Genomic DNA, 18,443 nt, shown 5'->3' with positions numbered 1-18,443 from the left:
TTGGGTTCCAGGATTATTAAATTACAGATTAGGGCAGAGGCAGACAGCAGGAATCTACCATCAGATCTTCTACTGCTGATAGATTCCTCATGGTAGGTTTCCTTTAATGGAAATCAACCACCTACACAACATAAAAAAACCTAGGAATACTCACCCCCACTTCTCTCCATCTTGATTCCGGCAGTGTCCTTCGCTGAGCTGGATACACCGGGATCACCAAGAAAACAAATGTATAATTAGCAGCACAGAGCGCGGGGACAAGATGTCCGGCACTCCGGGCTGCTTATACTGCAAGACCCGCAACTCCCTCTCCTATGCTGGGAGCATGGGAGAGCGAGGTAACCTCACACAAGAAGGGTGAACTCATCCCCTTTGCGTGACTTCACCTCTCTCTCCCAGCATGGGGTGAGGGCGAGCATAATTAGCATAGAGTGTCGGACATCTTGTCCCAGGCCTCTGTGCTGCTAATTATAAGTTTGTTAAGCTTAGCCATGGACAGTGCCAGGATAAAGAGGAGTGGGATGAGTCTTTCTAGGTTTTTCTTTGTTTTGTACATGGTTGATTTGCTTTAAGGAAACAATTAAAGAGCACTGGAATTATTCAGATGAATGACAAAGACATTTTTAATTTAACATGCCACAGGCTATTGGAACCTGTTATCATATCAAAATGACCTTCCTGATGTAAGTTTCCCTTAAGGCAAAATATATAAAGTTATGAAAAATTCTAATAAAAACTAGGATACGTGGTTTTTTTAACAGTGGTAAAAGTGACTCATAAATGCTGTTTTACGAGAAAAGGCTTATTTTAGGTGAAGTTGCCTAATTCCAACACACACATCTTGGGAGCAGCTTTTTCTATTCTGCAGCGCCAAGATGAATTAATATGTTCTTACTTCAGACATGTCTGGAGCTGTGTAATGGCAGAAAGCACTTTGTTTTAAACCCAGTAAGCACCAAAACACAGTGACTTCCGATAAAATATACACTGTTCAAAAAAATACAACACAATGGGGCTCATTTACTATAGGTCGCGCTGGAATTCACCGAAAGTGCATTGTCCGACTATAATGCACGGTGCCGTGGTTCACCAAGATTGTGCGCCCGATATCCTGCATGTGTCGCTTCCCCGCTCAGGTCCGACAGAGTTCACCATCTTTTTAGTGGTGCATGTAAGTGTTTGGGCTTGCGACACAATTTGAAAGTTCACAATCTGAATCAGTCGAATCGTCCGTTGGCCCACCCCCCAATTTGTGTTGCATGGAAGCCAGCGCAGCTGCGCCACAATCCGATTGCGTGTGACAAAATCCCAGCACACACACTTCTTAAATACCTGCGCAAGCAGAGCAATCCCTGAAAAAGGCAAACAGTCCACGAAAGTGAGCAGCGCGACCCTTAGTAATTGAGTCCCAATGTAACTCCAAGTCATTTATGTGAAATTAACCTATCCAGTTAGGAATCAATTTCTCCTGCTGTTGTGCAATAGAACAAACAGGTAGACATGATAACAAGTTAACCCCTATAAGTGAGTGATTCTGTAGGTGGTGACCGCACACCATTTCTTTGTTATCATCCTTTTTGGCCGTTGTTTTGGTCTCTTATGCATTTTGTCATTGTGCTCACCCCTAGAGGTAGTTTGCGCTGGTGTCTACATCACCAGAAGTTAGCGCAGTTCATCCAAAATGGCATATCAATGCAAGCTATGGTTATAAGGTGGGCTGTGTCTGTCCGAACGGTGTCCAGAGCATAGAGCACATACAAAGTAATAGGCCTGAACACCAGGAGACATGAATCGGGTGGGACAATAACCCAGCAGCAGGACTGCAAACCCTGCCTACAAAATGACCTCCAGCAGATAACTAATATCCATATATCAGCTTAAACTATCACAAACAGACTGCATATGCATAGTGGTATGAGGGCCCGAAGTCGTTGTTGAGCTTACAACCCGACACCATACAGGTCCACTGGCATTTGCCAAAAAACAGCAAGATTGGCAGATTCAACATTCGCGCCCTGTGCTCTGCACATATGAGAGCAGGTTCACATTGAGCACATATGTCAGATGGAAATGCCTTGGAGAACATTCTGCTGCCTGCAACACCCTCCAGCATGACCGGAGAAATGGTGTTAGGTGACATTTCTTTGGAGGGCCTCACAGCCCTCCATGTGCTCGCCAGAGGTAGCCTGACTGCTTTTAGTTACTGGGATGAGATCCTCAGGCCCAACTTGACACCAAAAGCAGGTGCGGAGGGCCCTGTGTTCCTTCTTATGCATGGCAACGCTAGACCTCATGTGGCTGGAGTGTGTCAGCAATTCCTGCAAGATGAAGCCGTTCTTGCTATGGACTGGCCTGTCCATTCTCCACACCTGAATCCAATCTAGGAAATCATGTCTCATGCCAATCCATGAATGCCACATTGCAGACTGTTCAGGAGCTGCCTGATGCTTTAATCCAGGTCTGGGAGGACATCCCTCAGGAGAACATCCGCCTACTCATCAGGAGCATGTCCAGGCGTGGAGGCCACATACACTACTGAGCCTCATTTCCTTGTCTTGAGGATGCAGCCACATGCTCAGTTATTTAAGATGCAGTTGAAGAAAAAACCAAGTGTGGATCATGATGGGTGAGGATTTATCATTTAGAAGTACTGCTCCTCCTCTATTTTCATTCCACTTATGGTGTGGACATCCAAAACTGCATCTGAAAAACTGAACGTGTGGGCGCACCCTGAGGGCACTTTCACACGATGCGTTGCGTCACATTTTATGATGCATTTTTGATACACTCCAAAGGCTTCCCCCTTGATCACATGCTGAGGTTACATTGCGTTTCCACAGCATCTGCTAAAACGCAATGTAAACGCATCGTGTGAAAGCGCCCTGAGGCATTTCCACTGAAGTTGGATCAGCCTGAAATTTGATTTTCCACTTTGAGTATTATTCCAAATCCTGACCTTTATGGCAAAGCCTGACCTTGTAGTTGTTATATTTTATTCTACTCCAAGCATTCCACTATGTAATGAATAAAGAATTGCAACTGAATTTTTTAAATCATTCATATCTAGGAAGTGGTATTTTAGTGCTCCCTTTATTATTTAGAAGTACTTTATATTTGTTTTATACACTGTACTTTATATACTGTACTTTATATATACTGGTGTTGAACCATATTGATCCACCAGGATTAGAAAACATTATCACACAGCTGTACTACACATTGGAATGCTAAATGGTCATAAATAAACATATTAGGCTGTATTATATTATACATTCAGTTAGCCCAAACCCCTGGTGAAGCCAGTTTACTGGTGAAACATGTCGGGGGGCTAGAGTTTGCACTTTTTTATTAGCAGTATGTGTGTGCCTTTCGAACTAGACAGCAGTATTCGTATACTTGGATAGCTCGTACTAGGGTTGGTTCAGGAAATACGATCCAGGGAAAGACAGGGATATATCCAGCTTTAACATAGGGTTAAGATAGTAAGAAATGAATACAGTCTCACCACCACCGAGTAGGGGACCACGGTGGCAGCCCCTAATGGGGCAAATATGCCCTGAGAACTTCTAGAGCAGTGCTGGCTAACCTATGGCACTGGTGCCAGAGGTGGCACTCAGAGCCCTTTCTGTGGGCACTCAGGCCATCACCAGAGAGGACTCCAGGTATCTTCCTGCAGTCCCAGACAGCCCAGGACACAGAGGTATTTTAAAGTGACAGCGCTACCTGGGACTATTTTCTGCTTTATTGGTGTCCTCAGGGGCTGGTATCAATGAAAACTGTGACAGAGAAGGGAGTATAAATCACAAATTAAATTTTTGTGTTGGCACTTTGCGATAAATAAGCGGGTCTTTGTTGTAGTTTGGGCACTTGGTCTCTAAAAGGTTTGCCATCACTGTTCTAGAGCATCAACTTTGCTGTGTGAATAACAATTTGTGTGACTGGCTATCCCCTGTAATATGTATGGAGTGTGACTCATATGTGACAACTACACACTTTCACTGACATCTCAAGCCCTTGTGTCTATTATGACTACCTGACATACTCGATCCCTGGCTATTTTATTTCTACCACCCTAAGCAACCTTTACTGTTACTATCAAAGCATATATACCAGCTGTCTTTGTTCTGCGGCAGTGTCACGCACTGTGTTTTTAAGCACATTCCCACTTGACCACTTTATTTTTATGACTTGAGATAAATAAAAGTGAAGTTTTATTATATCATTTTGTCCGGATATGGGTAGTTTTGTAAATAAATTGAATAATTAAGAATTTCCTGCCGGGACAATTGGTCCCATTTTTGTGATAAAAGTTATATTATACATATACACCCCATTTATAACTACAGGCGGTCCCCTACTTAAGGATACCCAACTTACAGACGACCCCCTAGTTACAGACAGACCCCTCTGTCCACTGTGACCTCTTGTGAAGCTCTCTGGATGTTACTATAGTCCCAGACTGCAATGATCAGCTGTAAGATGTCTGTAATGAAGCTTTATTGATAATCCTTGGTCCCATTACAGCAAAAAATTTTGAAACAATTGTCACTGGGGCAAAAAAAAAAAAATTGTCTAGAACTTCAATTATAAAATATACAGTTTCGACTTGCATACAAATTCAACTTAAAGGGCACCTACCACCACGAATCTACCTATAAAGGTAGATCGGGTGGTAGGTGGATGTATGGGACGTGAGGATAGCCCTTTTTAGAGCTAATCCTCACGTCCCCGCTAGCGTCACATAAACTTTATTGCCCTAATATGTTAATTTAATTAAGCGGCTACCGGGGCGTGGAGTAGCCGGACACGAGGCTACACGGCGCGGCTACTCCACGCCCCAGTAGCTGCTTTCCCCCGCCTACCCTGTGATCTTCGGCGCGCAGTAACTCCGGCCTCGTTCCCGAGATCGCGCATCTTGGCCGGAGTTACTGCGCATGCGCAGAACTCCGGCTTCTCGGACGAGGGCGCGCAGCTGCCAGGAGCTGCGCGCCGAAGATCACAGGGTAGGCGGGGGAAAGCAGCTACTGGGGCGTGGAGTAGCCGCGCCGTGTAGCCTCGTGTCCGGCTACTCCACGCCCCGGTAGCGCTTAATTAAATTAACATATTAGGGCAATAAAGTTTATGTGACGCTAGCGGGGACGTGAGGATTAGCTCTAAAAAGGGCTATCCTCACGTCCCATACATCCACCTACCACCCGTTCTACCTTTATAGGTAGATTCGTGGTGGTAGGTTCCCTTTAAGAACAAACCTCTAGGCCCTATCTTGTACGTAACCCGGGGGACTGCCTGTAATTGATTAAATTATTTATAGACCCCATATTAATTATATGCTAGCAATACATATACTGTATAACTTGTAATTAATTCTTCATTTAATCAATTTGACAGCTTTTTTAAAAATAAAATCTTGATTTATATATGGAAAACATCAACACTCTTCCATTGTATTTCCAATGCATTTTAGACGCAACAGAATCCATAATTATGGATAACATTGATTCACATTTTCTCATTTTTATTTTTTTTAATAAATCTTTACTCATTTATCAAATTTCACACAATGATAACATTTCTTACAATACCATCTTCAAACAATGCAATATTCAGACAACCATAATAACATTCCATAATGTTTATATTAGTAACCCTGTGGGGCTCATTTAGCAAGGGTCCGCGGAGCACATTTTCGCTGGGTTTCCGTTTTGCCACAGATTGCCCCGGGATTTTGGCGCATGCGATCAGATTTTGGCGCATCGGCGTATTCGGAGAACGCACAGGATTTAACATTTAGAAATGTGTCGCAAGACACGCACTTACAAGCACCGGGAAGAAGAAGGTGAACTCTGGCGGACCTCGGCGGAGAAGCGACGGATGCAGGAACTCGGGCGCACGATCTTAGTGAATCGCGCCGGACCCGAACCCAACGCGCAGCGGGATCGCAACAGGACCGGGTAAGTAAATCTGCCCCTATATCTCCTATTAGGTTACGTTCTGCACCACCCCTAATCCCCCCAACCCTGTACCGACAGGGAAAAAGAGGAGGGAAAGAGGAAAAAAAATCCTTTTTATTGAGCTTTAAATTCCATTTATTTCCATTTACTTCATAAAGTCTCCCATGTCTTCCTTCCTCCCTTACCCTCTTTGGCAAACCAAACCCTCTCATACTGCTTAATCTTATTCAGGAGCATAACTAGGAGAGGCGGAGCCCCATAGCAGATTTCTGCATGGGGCCCCCTCCCCCTTAATAAAAAATATATATATTTTTAAAATCATACTCATTTTATACCTCTATACAGACACAAAGTTCTACTCTCATACACACATTAATGCACTCTTACACATACAAACACATGTATAAACTCATACGCACACATTTATGTACTCCTATATATATTTATACACTCATACATACATTATATACAAACTAATAAAGTATATACAAACACAGTGACTCAGAATTATACAATGTTTTCAGGCGTAGTTCACACATAAATACATACATGTGCCATCTGCTTTATGATGTGCTTGCACCAGTTTAGTGTCACGGCTGCACTATGATTGCCACAACACAAAACTCTGCACTAAAAGGGGTGTTCCGATGCTGATTTGCAACAGATGCCACGTTTATATCGAAAGTCTGAAATAGTTGTGTCCACCAGAAAACTGAGTCCACCAAGATGATGCACTCAGTTTAAGTGATATCAGCGCGTTCAGGGTGCGCCAGATTATTAAAGACTATGCACTGGTGTTCAGCATATATATAAACACTCACATACAGTACAGGCAGTCCCCGGGTTACATACAAGATAGGGTCTGTAGGTTTGTTCTTAAGTTGAATTTTTATGTAAGTCGGAACTGTATATTTTATCATTGTAATCCCAGACAGAACTTTTTTGGTCTCTGTTACAACTGGATTTTAAAAATGTTGGGTTGTCATAAGAATCAATATTTACACTAAAGCTTCATTACAGATACCTGTGATAACTGTTGTAGCCGTTTATTGTAGCCTAGGACTAAAGTACAATAAATTACCAACATCCAGAGGTCCGTTTGTAACTAGGGGTCGTATGTAAGTCGAGTGTTCTTAAGTAGGGGACCGCCTGTGTATACACAGCACATACACACACAGATGCACCGTAACTTACCAGAACATGCCCCATCTCTGACTCTACATTGGAGCTCTTCATCTGCTCCACATATCACACCTGATGTCGCGCCACAGGGTCATGTGACCAGATGACAGGCAGACAGGGTGGGTAGGGTTGGATGAGCAGGTGGGCACTGAGGTGTTACTGTGCCAGAACCAATACACCAATGCAATGCTCCTGGTCTACTAATCACTGGGACAGGGCCCGGCGCCTCCTCCTCTCTAGGAGAGGCCAATAGCAGCCGCTATGGCTGTAGATACACCCCTGATCTTATTCACCAGATTGATCCAGTAAGTCTTAGAGGGTACTTCTGTATTACCCCAGTTTCTAGCTATACAAACACGTCCCAAGCATACCACCCTATGAACCAATTGCTGTATCGATTGGTCCAACCTTACTCCTTCCAAATCTCCCAGCATTGCTACTTGAGCTGTCGGTGTAATCGCTGACCCTAACTACGGGCAAAAATATCTTCCCAAAATCTACAGATTATTGGACAAGACCATATGACATGAAAAAAGTTGGCCCCAACCCAATTGCATTATTACAATTTAACACGTTAATGGCATGTTTACATGGTTTACATCACATTTTTTGCCATACGTACGTTGGGGGGATTCTGATGTATCACACTCTTTACTTATACAGTGGGATACTTCGCCTGGGGACCCCTTCTCCTCCCTGAATGTGAAGGGTGGAGTGTACCCCTTAACCCCTTGAGGACTAAGCCACTTTTTAAAATCTGCCCTGTAACCTATCTACGCTTTAACCTATCCAGGGGATTTTGAGATCGTTTTCTCATCACACATTGTACTTCAAATTAGTTGAAAAATGCAGATGATATTTTATGTGTTTGGTTATGAAAAAAAAAAAGCCGAAATTTGGCAAATATTTTTTACAAACAATCTCAATTTTCAAAGTTCAAAATTCCTTTCAAAATGCTTATCAGGCAGATAGTCATAGCACCAAAATAATTTCATAACTAACCTTTCCCGAATGTTTGCTTTATGTTTGAATAATTTTTTATGCATCCTCTAATTTTTCTAGAATGTTATGGGGCTTAGAATTTTGGGTGCAATTATTAAAATTTTTATGAAAATCGCCTATACCTGTAAAACAAAAGCAATGCTAGTACATTGGAATTAATATAAAATAATCATAGATAGATATATAGATACATATTAAAAATTGATTAAAAAATCAGGTCGATACACAAACAGAAAGTGCCGGGCAGCAAATTCATCTAAAAGAAGCAATTCTATAAATTCATGTAATAAAGTGCACATTAAAGTAACAGCAGCATGTATACCATAACAATAGGTTACATGTAATCGTTATATGTGAATTTCGCAAGGTATGTTACCTGACAGGGCCAGATTATAGGGTGGGCGCACAGGGCGCACGCCCCAGGGCCACCATCACTTTTCCCATTGAATGGACCCCCCACCGCCCAAATCATCCACTATGTGTGTTTGGGCTCCTTGTTGTGCCATAGATGCAAAGCGCACAGGACACTGGCGTCACACCATTTGGCACAGTGTCGTCACACCTTGCATCGCCTGCCCCAGGGCACTGACATCCCGAAAGAAAACGAAGCTGGCGTACATCAGGGGTATGGGGGGAGCATAATGTTATTATTTTAATGGGGGCTGTGCATTAATCAGAATATTCCCAAGGGGGGCACTATATATATATATATATATTTATATATATATATATATATATATATATATATATATATATATATATATATTAGATACATATATATTAATGCAGTGGATTCTATGGGGGGCCGTATATATCTATGCACTGCTGAGTTGGGGGGAGGGGGGCTGTGTATATATCTATGTATTATTGAAGGGGCTGTTTATACATCTATGTGTAACTGGGGATGGCGCTGTGTTTATCTATGTGTTATGGCTGGCTGTATATATACGTGTTACTTGGAATAAAGCGCCATTCAGAGATTTGAAGGAACAGAATATAAAATGTTTAATTCTTTTGCTTATTTTTCCTGGGATGAGATCCACTTTTCAGTTACATCACTTAGAGGACTTCAATAGCTAATTGATAAGATTGAATTAACTCTTTCTTAAAGGCGTTTTCCCACAAAAGAAAATTCTCAAATCTCAGTCCCCCAGTGATGTTTACACAATAAAGATCATTTTAACCCCTTACTTTACAATTTTACTTTACTGTTTTAGCTCCTATGACTCCCTAGGCTGCTCAGTGCAAAATCCCAGGGTGTGGGCGGGGCCTCTCTAAGCAGACACATTATAATCCATCTAGTTCTGTGGAGTGACAATGTGGTTAGATTATCAGGATACAAGATGTATGTAGACTTTCATCTGGCTTCTGACATTGTACTAACACGCTGACACATAAAAAGAGATGAGACAAATGAGAGATTACATGATGCATGAGATACCTATTACACAGAGAGCTGACAGATTTTTACACTGTCAGCTCTGCTACATATCTATTCTCACAGATACGTGCCGGCCTCCTCTTACCCCGGATCACTTATCTGCTTGTAGTTTGCAGCCTCTCTCTCTGAGAGAGACAGAAATCTTAGCAGCATCCAAGATGGCGTTCCCGACCCTAAAGTCAGAAGTTACAGGGTTGTGTCTAGGGGCAACTTACATTGTGTACAGCTGGACTGGTAGAGACACGTTGGACTTATATCTGTGAAATGAGTGAATTTGTTATTTTGTTATCCTGAGTACATATAACAAACTTGTCTTCCTGGGAATACCCCTTTAATTCTGGTTTAGGGTTTTTAGCATCTTTTTGTTGGCCGTTCACCGTACCATAAAACTAATACCCCGATTACGGGGCTACCCCGTTTATATAGCTTTTTATGGGGGACTTGTTTTCAGGATATAGAACTTATTTAGTGATAAATTCATTTGTTTTTGCATCGCCATGTTCTGAGAGGCATAATATTCTTCTGTTTTAGAGTTTATTTTCTGCAGGATAAAATGTATTTCATGTCAGGGTTAATCTTATTTTTTTTAAATCAATTTTATCCAGTATCTATGAGGGTGGATATGAATATATCATAATTCTTGCATTTTTTTTTTACAGCGTTCACTATACAGTTCCAGTGCCATTTTTTTTAAATTGTACGTGGTGATAGCAAATATGTAGTTTATTGATGGTGGTTTTCACTATTTTTTATGTTACCGTATTTTCCGGACTATAAGGCGCACTTAAAAGCATTGGATTTCCGTGGAAATCCAAAGTGCGCCTTATAGTCCGGTGCGCCCTATGTAAGGCGCTGGGCACAGGGCAGCGGACCATACTTACATAGGTCCCCGCTACCGGAGACCAGAGACAGCAGATCTCCAGCGGGAACTGCAGACCACGCGGCACGAACAACTTCTGCCGAGTGGTCTGCAGTTCCCGCTGGAGATCTGCTGTCTCCGGTAGCGGGGACCTATGTAAGTATGGTCCGCTGCCCTCCTCCACCTCCCCCTCACCTTCCCCGCTCACCTTCCCCGCGTTCCCCGTCGCGTCTCGGCGTCGCGTCCCGTCGCCGCGTCACGTCGGGTCCCCGCCACGCCCCCGGACCTCCGCCACGCCCCCGGACCCCGCGCCTTATAGTCCGATGCGCCTTATATATGTAATTATTACATATATAAGGCGCATCGGACTAATGCGCCTTATAGTCCGGTGCGCCCTATAGGGCAAAAAATACGGTATATGTGTTTATACATTGGATTGGGGAAATTTGGAAATTCCATTTATTAATGATTTTTTCATCGCTTGTAATATACTGCAATAGAGGCAGTCCCCGGATTATGTACAAGATAGGGTCCAAAGGTTTGTTCTTAAGTTGAATTTGTATGTAAGTCGAAACTGTATATTTTATAAGTGTAATTCTAGACAATTTTTTTTTTTGCTGCAGTGACAATTGGAGTTTCAATTTTTTTTGCTGTGATGGGATTATCAATAAAGCTTCACTACAGACACCTTACAGCTGATTATTGCAATCTAGGACTATAGTAACATCCAGAGAGCTTCACCAGAGGTCATAGGGGGATGAAGGGTCCGTCTTTAACTAGGAGTCGTCTGTAAGTTGGGTGTCCTTAAGTAGGGGACTGCCTGTACTTATGTTTTACAGCATATTACATTACTAAGCTTATGCATTTTGCATAGGCTGACAAAAACAATGTTTGTACTGGAAGCATGATCTAAGACTGCATTTACACGAACGTATGCCGGTGTGTCCAGCACCGTATTGCTACAAGCGGCCATTGCTATCTATGGGGGACGTATGTACGGTCACAAGCTTGCGCCCATACATACGTCCCACATACGGTTGTGTGATTGTAGCCTAACAGGCATCTACAGAAGTCACAGGACCCCAGGGCTGCCATGGAAGCGATCCGTACCTTTTGTGCCTGGCACAGAGGATGCAGATCATCAGGGTTAGTACCATGATAGGGTTAAACAGCTGGGATCTCAAATATCACAATCCCAGCTGTTAGCGCGGGAGTCCGGCCTTGCACATGCCCTGCTTCTGGGCTCGTGCGATCGCCAAGACGTACATGTCGGGGTTCGGCTGCAGACGGCATTTCCTGACGTACATGTAAATGGGTTAAACTGGAACGTAAATTTCATAATGGAGCTTCTATGAATGATGAGATGCATCGTCTCATGTATGGTTAATTTTGTTGTTTAGTTAAATAATTTCATGTATAGAGTAATGCTTGTGGCAAGTTTGATAGGAACATACACCTGTCTCTGTGTACGGTGGCCTATTTTTTACATATTTTCACAGTTTAAGGGGTATTCTCATCCCGACATTGACATTTGAGTTAATTCATCTGCCATATTCACACAATTCTCTTCTTAAAAAAATGATACGTGTGACCATAATTTTAAATAAGTCCCTTAGAAACGAGATTGTTGCCCTTGGATACGTCCACCTCAAGTGTTTGCACAAATTGTTTTGCATATGAAATAGCTACATATCTGTAGGTGCTATATAACTAAAGAATTATTATTATAATTATTATTATTACATGTCCCACGGCAGGATTCAATAGCGCATGTCTGAACACTGCTGCCAGGACGGTGGGGAGTTGTATCCAAGGACAGCTACATTTATGGGAAATTATGTTCGGATGAAAATACCCCTTTAAGAAATTTGACTTTGCACAAACACTTACTTGAACAGGACGTCTACAATGAATGGCGCGCGCGCCATGTTACTCCTAAAATAGTAGAATAAACGAAATAACGGTGAAGTAACTATCCTAAAAACGTATTGGTAAGTGTCAAAAAAAATTTGGGGTGAGGAGCTCAGTATATAAGGGGCAGGTACAGCGATGGTCTGTAGACTATGAGGTCTCCTGCAGAGGAGAAGTGAGTGGAGCTGCTGTGTGTGAGGAGGGCGCGGTGCTGCACTCCTTTGTGACTAGTGAGAGATCCCGCCATTCTCCCCGGGCAGAGGTTGTGCCCAGTGACACAGCAGCCGGTGCCCGGGATGAGCTGCCAGGGGGGTTGCCCGCCTTTATTGAGGGGCGGTGCTCCCCAGACAGGGGCGTGGCCAGGGCGCCCCTGCTATGTGTCATGTCTTCATTTCCCTGGGTGTGGTTACACCAGAGACCTTACTGTTCCGTTAGCCCGAGAATCACATTGTTACAGCGGCATCCCGGCTCCCGGACCCACTACTACCCTCATCATCCTCCCCGCTGTATGGAGAGAAGCTGAAGTTACAAGGGACAAGTGCACAGAAGCCGAGCAGCCGCCACCATGCCAAAAACTGTGAGTGCTGCCTCTTATCTGAAAAGTTTTTCCCCCTCACACCCCACTGCCTATAGATAATCTATAGAGCTCCAGACTGCTGCAGCAGTGCTGTATACTGTATATACGGGACATATACTGTGCCACATGCTTATGTTACTGGAGGACTGAGCTGTAGCAATGATGCCAGTGCTTTATATTACTAGACTAGTGCCCCCAGTATGGTGCCAGGGGTAGTAATAACTAGACTAGTGCCCCCAGTATGGTGCCAGGGGTAGATATAACTAGTCTGATGCTCTCAGTATGGTGCCAGGGGTAGATATAACTAGACTAGTGCCCTCAGTATGGTGCCAGGGGTAGATATAATTAGACTAGTGCCCTCAGTATGGTGCCAGGGGTAGATATAATTAGACTAGTGCCCTCAGTATGGTGCCAGGGGTAGATATAATTAGACTAGTGCCCTCAGTATGGTGCCAGGGGTAGATATAATTATAGTGGTGCCCTCAGTATGGTGCCTGGGGTAGATATAACAAGACTAGTGCCCCCAGTATGGTGCCAGGGGTAGTAATAACTAGACTAGTGCCCCCAGTATGGTGCCAGGGGTAGTAATAACTAGACTAGTGCCCCCAGTATGGTGCCAGGGGTAGATATAACTAGACTAGTGCCCTCAGTATGGTGCCAGGGGTAGATATAACTAGACTAGTGCCCTCAGTATGGTGCCAGGGGTAGATATAATTAGACTAGTGCCCTCAGTATGGTGCCAGGGGTAGATATAATTAGACTAGTGCCCTCAGTTTGGTGCCAGGGGTAGATATAATTAGACTAGTGCCCTCAGTATGGTGCCAGGGTGGTGCCCCCAGTACTATTCTATATACCATATGCCAGTGTAGTAATGTCCTGGCACTGGCGTTCAGGATAACCAGGATACTACTCCATGGCCGGATCTCAGGACGGTGTCCGTATAACTTGTATTCTGATGCCTTGAATGACAACGTTGGAGTTTGGAGGACATGAAATCTGGCTGCGGGTCATACAGTGGATGTGTTGGATGTTGTGCTTGGGTCTAGTGGGATGTATTGTAGTTATTACAGTGACATGTCATGTGGATATTGTACATGATCTGATAGGGCAGGTGTAGTCCCTGATGACAGGGCCACGTGTGCCATATTTACCACCCGTGTGGTGGGCACGCACATATATAACGCCCTAGTCATGCTACCCAGGCATCTGTATAAAGAAATTCTTCTGTCTGTGTGGCCCTTCAGGTGCCCATCTGGTGCTCCTTCATAGTTGGTGACATTTTTTATGGAGGGTCTTCTTTTTCCATGCTCGCAGCTGGTTTATGTCCTAGGTTACGCTTTGGGGGGGGCCGTGTTACAGCTGTGGCCTTCCTGACCCCTCACCACGTGTCCGGTACTCCTGTCCCCATTTGATGGATCCACAAGGATTTCACACTCAGGAGTTTTTAGATTTTAATCTGTTGTCTTGTGGCATGTAGGGTGTGGTGGGGGGGCTACACTCCGCAGCAGAAGAAGTAACTTCCCTTGGGTGTGTGACTCGGGGTGTCTCCTTATGAGTGTACTAGCAGGAAGTGACCGCGGTTAACCATTTGCTCTCCGTTAATGATTACTATACATTCTTTTTGTGGCTGTCAAGGCCCCTCCGTGATGATCCATGACTTTGAGATCACATAAAGGTCAATGATTTAATTTGTTCTACTTCGCACCAAATTCTTGCGGTGTTAAAACATTGACCGTTGTATTTGTAGAAGGGACGATTTGGTTTCGCTCTTTCTTCTTCTTCTTTTTACAGTTCTTGGCCTTCTCCGAGTGACAATGATGGCATTTGTACACCCACTAATGTTCAGGGAAGTTTGCTGAATAGATCCATTCAGTAAGAACATTGACTGTTTCCATGAAGTGAGAAATCCCACTCCTAACTCCAAATCTTACAGGGTCCACACTAAAGGTGCATTCACACCGCAGATGTTCTGCAGGCTGAATATTAGAATGGGTCCCTATCTCCAGCAGCTCATGCCTTTCCGTAGGGTGAATAGAACAGTTGCCTATATACATCACCTACCAGAACTACCTACCCGGATTCACGTCTGTTGTAGTTACATTAGAGTTCACTGCACCACAGAGCAATACCACGCGTGGTACCACAAAATGTAAGGTTTTACTTGAAGTTTTTTTCTTGAAAATACTTGATGTCACCAAACTGTGGCAGCTCACTGTAAAATACTTTGGGTTTTGCCAATTGATCCATTCCGAGAGTTTCTAAGTTGCAGTACAATACAGCCGGCATGAACTAGGAGTCTGGTGTATTTATGAGCAGTGTTTTTTTCATGTCTGTCCCTATTCTCTGAGGATATAAATTTTTGGGCATCCAAAAGAAGGGAGCAATAAGTTTTTCTTTTTTTAATTAATACTAACCGCACAAAGTAATGCAAACTTCAACACCTTTTATGTGGGTTGGATACTGTATATGACAGACGGTAAACTTGGATAAGGGCAGCTGTGGGTTTTTGATATTTTTTTTTTTCTTGTTTTGGATTTTTATTATTTTTTTCATTAAAAAATTCTATATCTGTGAATTAAAAAGCTCCTATTACTGCTGTGTACATGAGGCATACAGAGTAGGTCTCAGTGGCGTAACTAGAAGCTGATGGGCTCCAGTGCAAAGTCTGTGCCAGGCCCCCCTGGACTATAATGTATGGTTTATAGTAATAGTCTTCTCATATGGGAAAGTGACACCATAAGGGCCCCCTAAACCTCTTGGGCCCAGGTGAGATCGCAATCTCTGCACCCCCTCAACTTACGCCCCTGGTAGTTCTATATAATTGTATGGTATTACATCTATATACAACGCTGGACTCTGTAATGTACCTGGATACGTAATGGCTTTGCACATATAGGTTTACAAAACTTTGGACTTTTATGTTTTCCCTGTGTAGCAGAAGGAACCTTTTTTTTTTTTTTTAAATCTAGTTTTACTATTAACTTCTTTCCAATGAGCAGGCAGCTTCACGCTGGACGGTCATGTACAAACTTGAAAGGCTTAAAGCTTAATAGAACACTAGCCAAAAATGCTTACATTGCGCTAAACGCAGTCACCCACAGCTCGGAGCATTACCCAGGGTGCAGCTAAGACCTGAATATGATACAAATAACAGGATATGGTTGTATAGTGTTTACTGCTGTGTCGCCATAATGGTATAGACTCTTGGGGTGGATTCTTTTTGGTGCGGAAAACAAAAATATGCACCAAAAATACAAAAAATGCATCTTTTAATCATCTTGTTCCAATGTAGTTGTGATATGTTTATGTGTGTGTATATATAACATAATATAGAATGTGCTCCTTTAGTAGTGGTAAATGTGCTGCTGTGTGACCATCACTTCCTGCTATAGAAAGAATTGTCTACCCAAATACATTCCTAACGGAAGGAAGTGTCAGCGTGTGCAGTGGGGGAAGTGACATGAGTGCACTGCTGCTTCAACCCTTCAAGGGTGTAGCTAAAACTCGAGAACCGAAAATGCTCTTTGCAGGCAGCAGAAAGTCTTAGACTCTGTTCACATCTGCACTCCTCCATCTTTGGATCAGAATAGTGATAACAGCAGCGCCAAGCTAAAGATGCCTACTTGACTATAATAATAATTCTTTATTTATATAGCGCGCACACACATTACGGAGCGCTGCACAGAGCTTGCCAAATCAGTCCCTGTCTCCAATGGGGCTCACAATCTAATCAGCCTACCAGTATGTTTTGGAGTGAGGGAGGAAAGCGGCTATAATGTGGTTTCTTAAGTTTTAATGTCTATCATTCTGGTAGACAAAAGCGCTATATGTCTTCAGGTTCCTGGCTGTGCAGGCAGATGCACTTCTATGCGATCAGCCGGCACACAAATGATGAAGTTAGCAGGCGCCGGAGGCTGATTACAGAGCTTAATTTTTTCTAATATAGGTATTGACGTATAGTAAACACCACTTTTCCTGTTTAATTTAAAGGGAATGATCACCAGATTTTACCCCACTAAACTACTAGCACCATCAAGTAAAATTCCCTCTTTTATGTGAAATCTGACCCCTTTACCTACAAAAAAATCTCCAACTAAGTCAGAGAAATATGACTCGTCTCGCCTCATTTTCACATGAGATGAGTCAAGTTTAGTGGTTGCAGAGCTAGTGTCACATCAGAAACCCCTATGTTTGGTTCTATAGTACCTAAAAACATAATAATAATCTTTATTTATAAAGCCCCATTGAATTCCACACATTATGGGGAACATATACAAGTCCAATAAGACATTATAGTGTAATAACGTTGTCATATGAAACATTAGGAATGAGGGTGCTGCTGATCAGAGCTTACAGTCTATTTTTAAAGATAAGAGTCCACTCTCTCAGATCACTTCAACCTTGTTCTTCTTTGAGCTTCAGAACTGGACATACAGAAAGCTAATTAATAGCTGGGAACTGGATCTTTATCTGCAGCTTGCATTTCCACTTCTGGATTCAGCTGCCTATATCTCTAGTTCTGTAGTTCACAAAACCATAAGCCTAATGTGACCTTAAAGATGAGATCTTTATCTTTAATATGACACAAACTGCATGTTCCCAGGTGCTATGGAACATAAGATGGGGGCTTCTGAATGACACTACCCCTGCACCCACTAAAATAGATTTTGTTTTTATAGGTTAAACAGGTGAGATGTCACATAACAGAGGCAACTCTAGAAAGCACATTTCATACAATGTCTGAAGACAATAGTATTTAGTCGGGTAAAACCTGGTGACGGGTCCCCTTTAAGATGAGAGCTACACAGTGACTTTGGCCAAGACTTGAGTTTTGTGCCAAGATAAAGTTGCCTCTATTATACCCAGCGACAGTGAGTTTCACCTACACTTTCGTTAGCTTTGGTGCACCCAGGACTGTGCTGTAGGCTTAGATTTGGAAGTATGCAAAATATTACCTTATTTAATAACTCTAGTTCCTCCAAAGAGAACATACAAATATTAACAATTTAAAAAAACTTATATCGTTATGACGTATGATTATTTATTGAGATATAAATAAATATGAATACCGGTATATAATCTGTTCTGGCCTTGATGTGGTGCCCAGTGATGAGTATTACTGTACTAGCCTTTTTCGGACAGTCTCCTGATAACGTAGACTGAATACCAGGGGCACGAGTCACTGGCACAGAACAGTCCGGCCTCATATCTGCCCCGGGGGGGGGCTTTTAGAGTTCTCTAACAGTCTCAGCAGCTTTCGTTTGGTATGAGCTGGGGGATTTCGGCAGTGACTCGTAAAGTGGTGGGTATGAGTAATACTTGAGTTCCTGCCACGCCTTATATTTCACTTCTGCCTGTATCCGGCTCTCACACAGCACAGCGCGAAGAATAGAAGACTGAACACATCGAAAATCACATCAGACCCACACATGCACTTTACACAGGGCTCCATAGCTGCTCTGTAGATCTGTTCTATCACTACTTCTGGATGTTTTAGATTGGTATACCATGCATACAGAA

At 43.0% G+C, this 18,443-nt stretch overlaps 1 protein-coding gene across 1 annotated transcript in view; it reads left to right on the top strand.

The window, feature by feature from the left end:
* The first annotated feature begins 12,696 nt into the window (after window positions 1-12,696).
* The window catches only part of MSN (moesin), a 54,236-nt gene continuing 48,489 nt past the window's right edge, over window positions 12,697-18,443 (top strand). Inside the window, exon 1 of the mRNA XM_072125356.1 lies at window positions 12,697-12,923. Within this exon, the coding sequence (XP_071981457.1) occupies window positions 12,912-12,923 (12 nt within the window). The 5' untranslated portion in view covers window positions 12,697-12,911. The remainder of the gene's footprint in view (window positions 12,924-18,443) is intronic.

The sequence above is a fragment of the Engystomops pustulosus genome, chromosome 9, assembly GCF_040894005.1.
Source record: "Engystomops pustulosus chromosome 9, aEngPut4.maternal, whole genome shotgun sequence".
NCBI lineage: Eukaryota > Metazoa > Chordata > Amphibia > Anura > Leptodactylidae > Engystomops > Engystomops pustulosus.
Note: the sequence above shows the minus strand (reverse complement) of the source record. Positions and strands in the feature narration are given on the sequence as shown.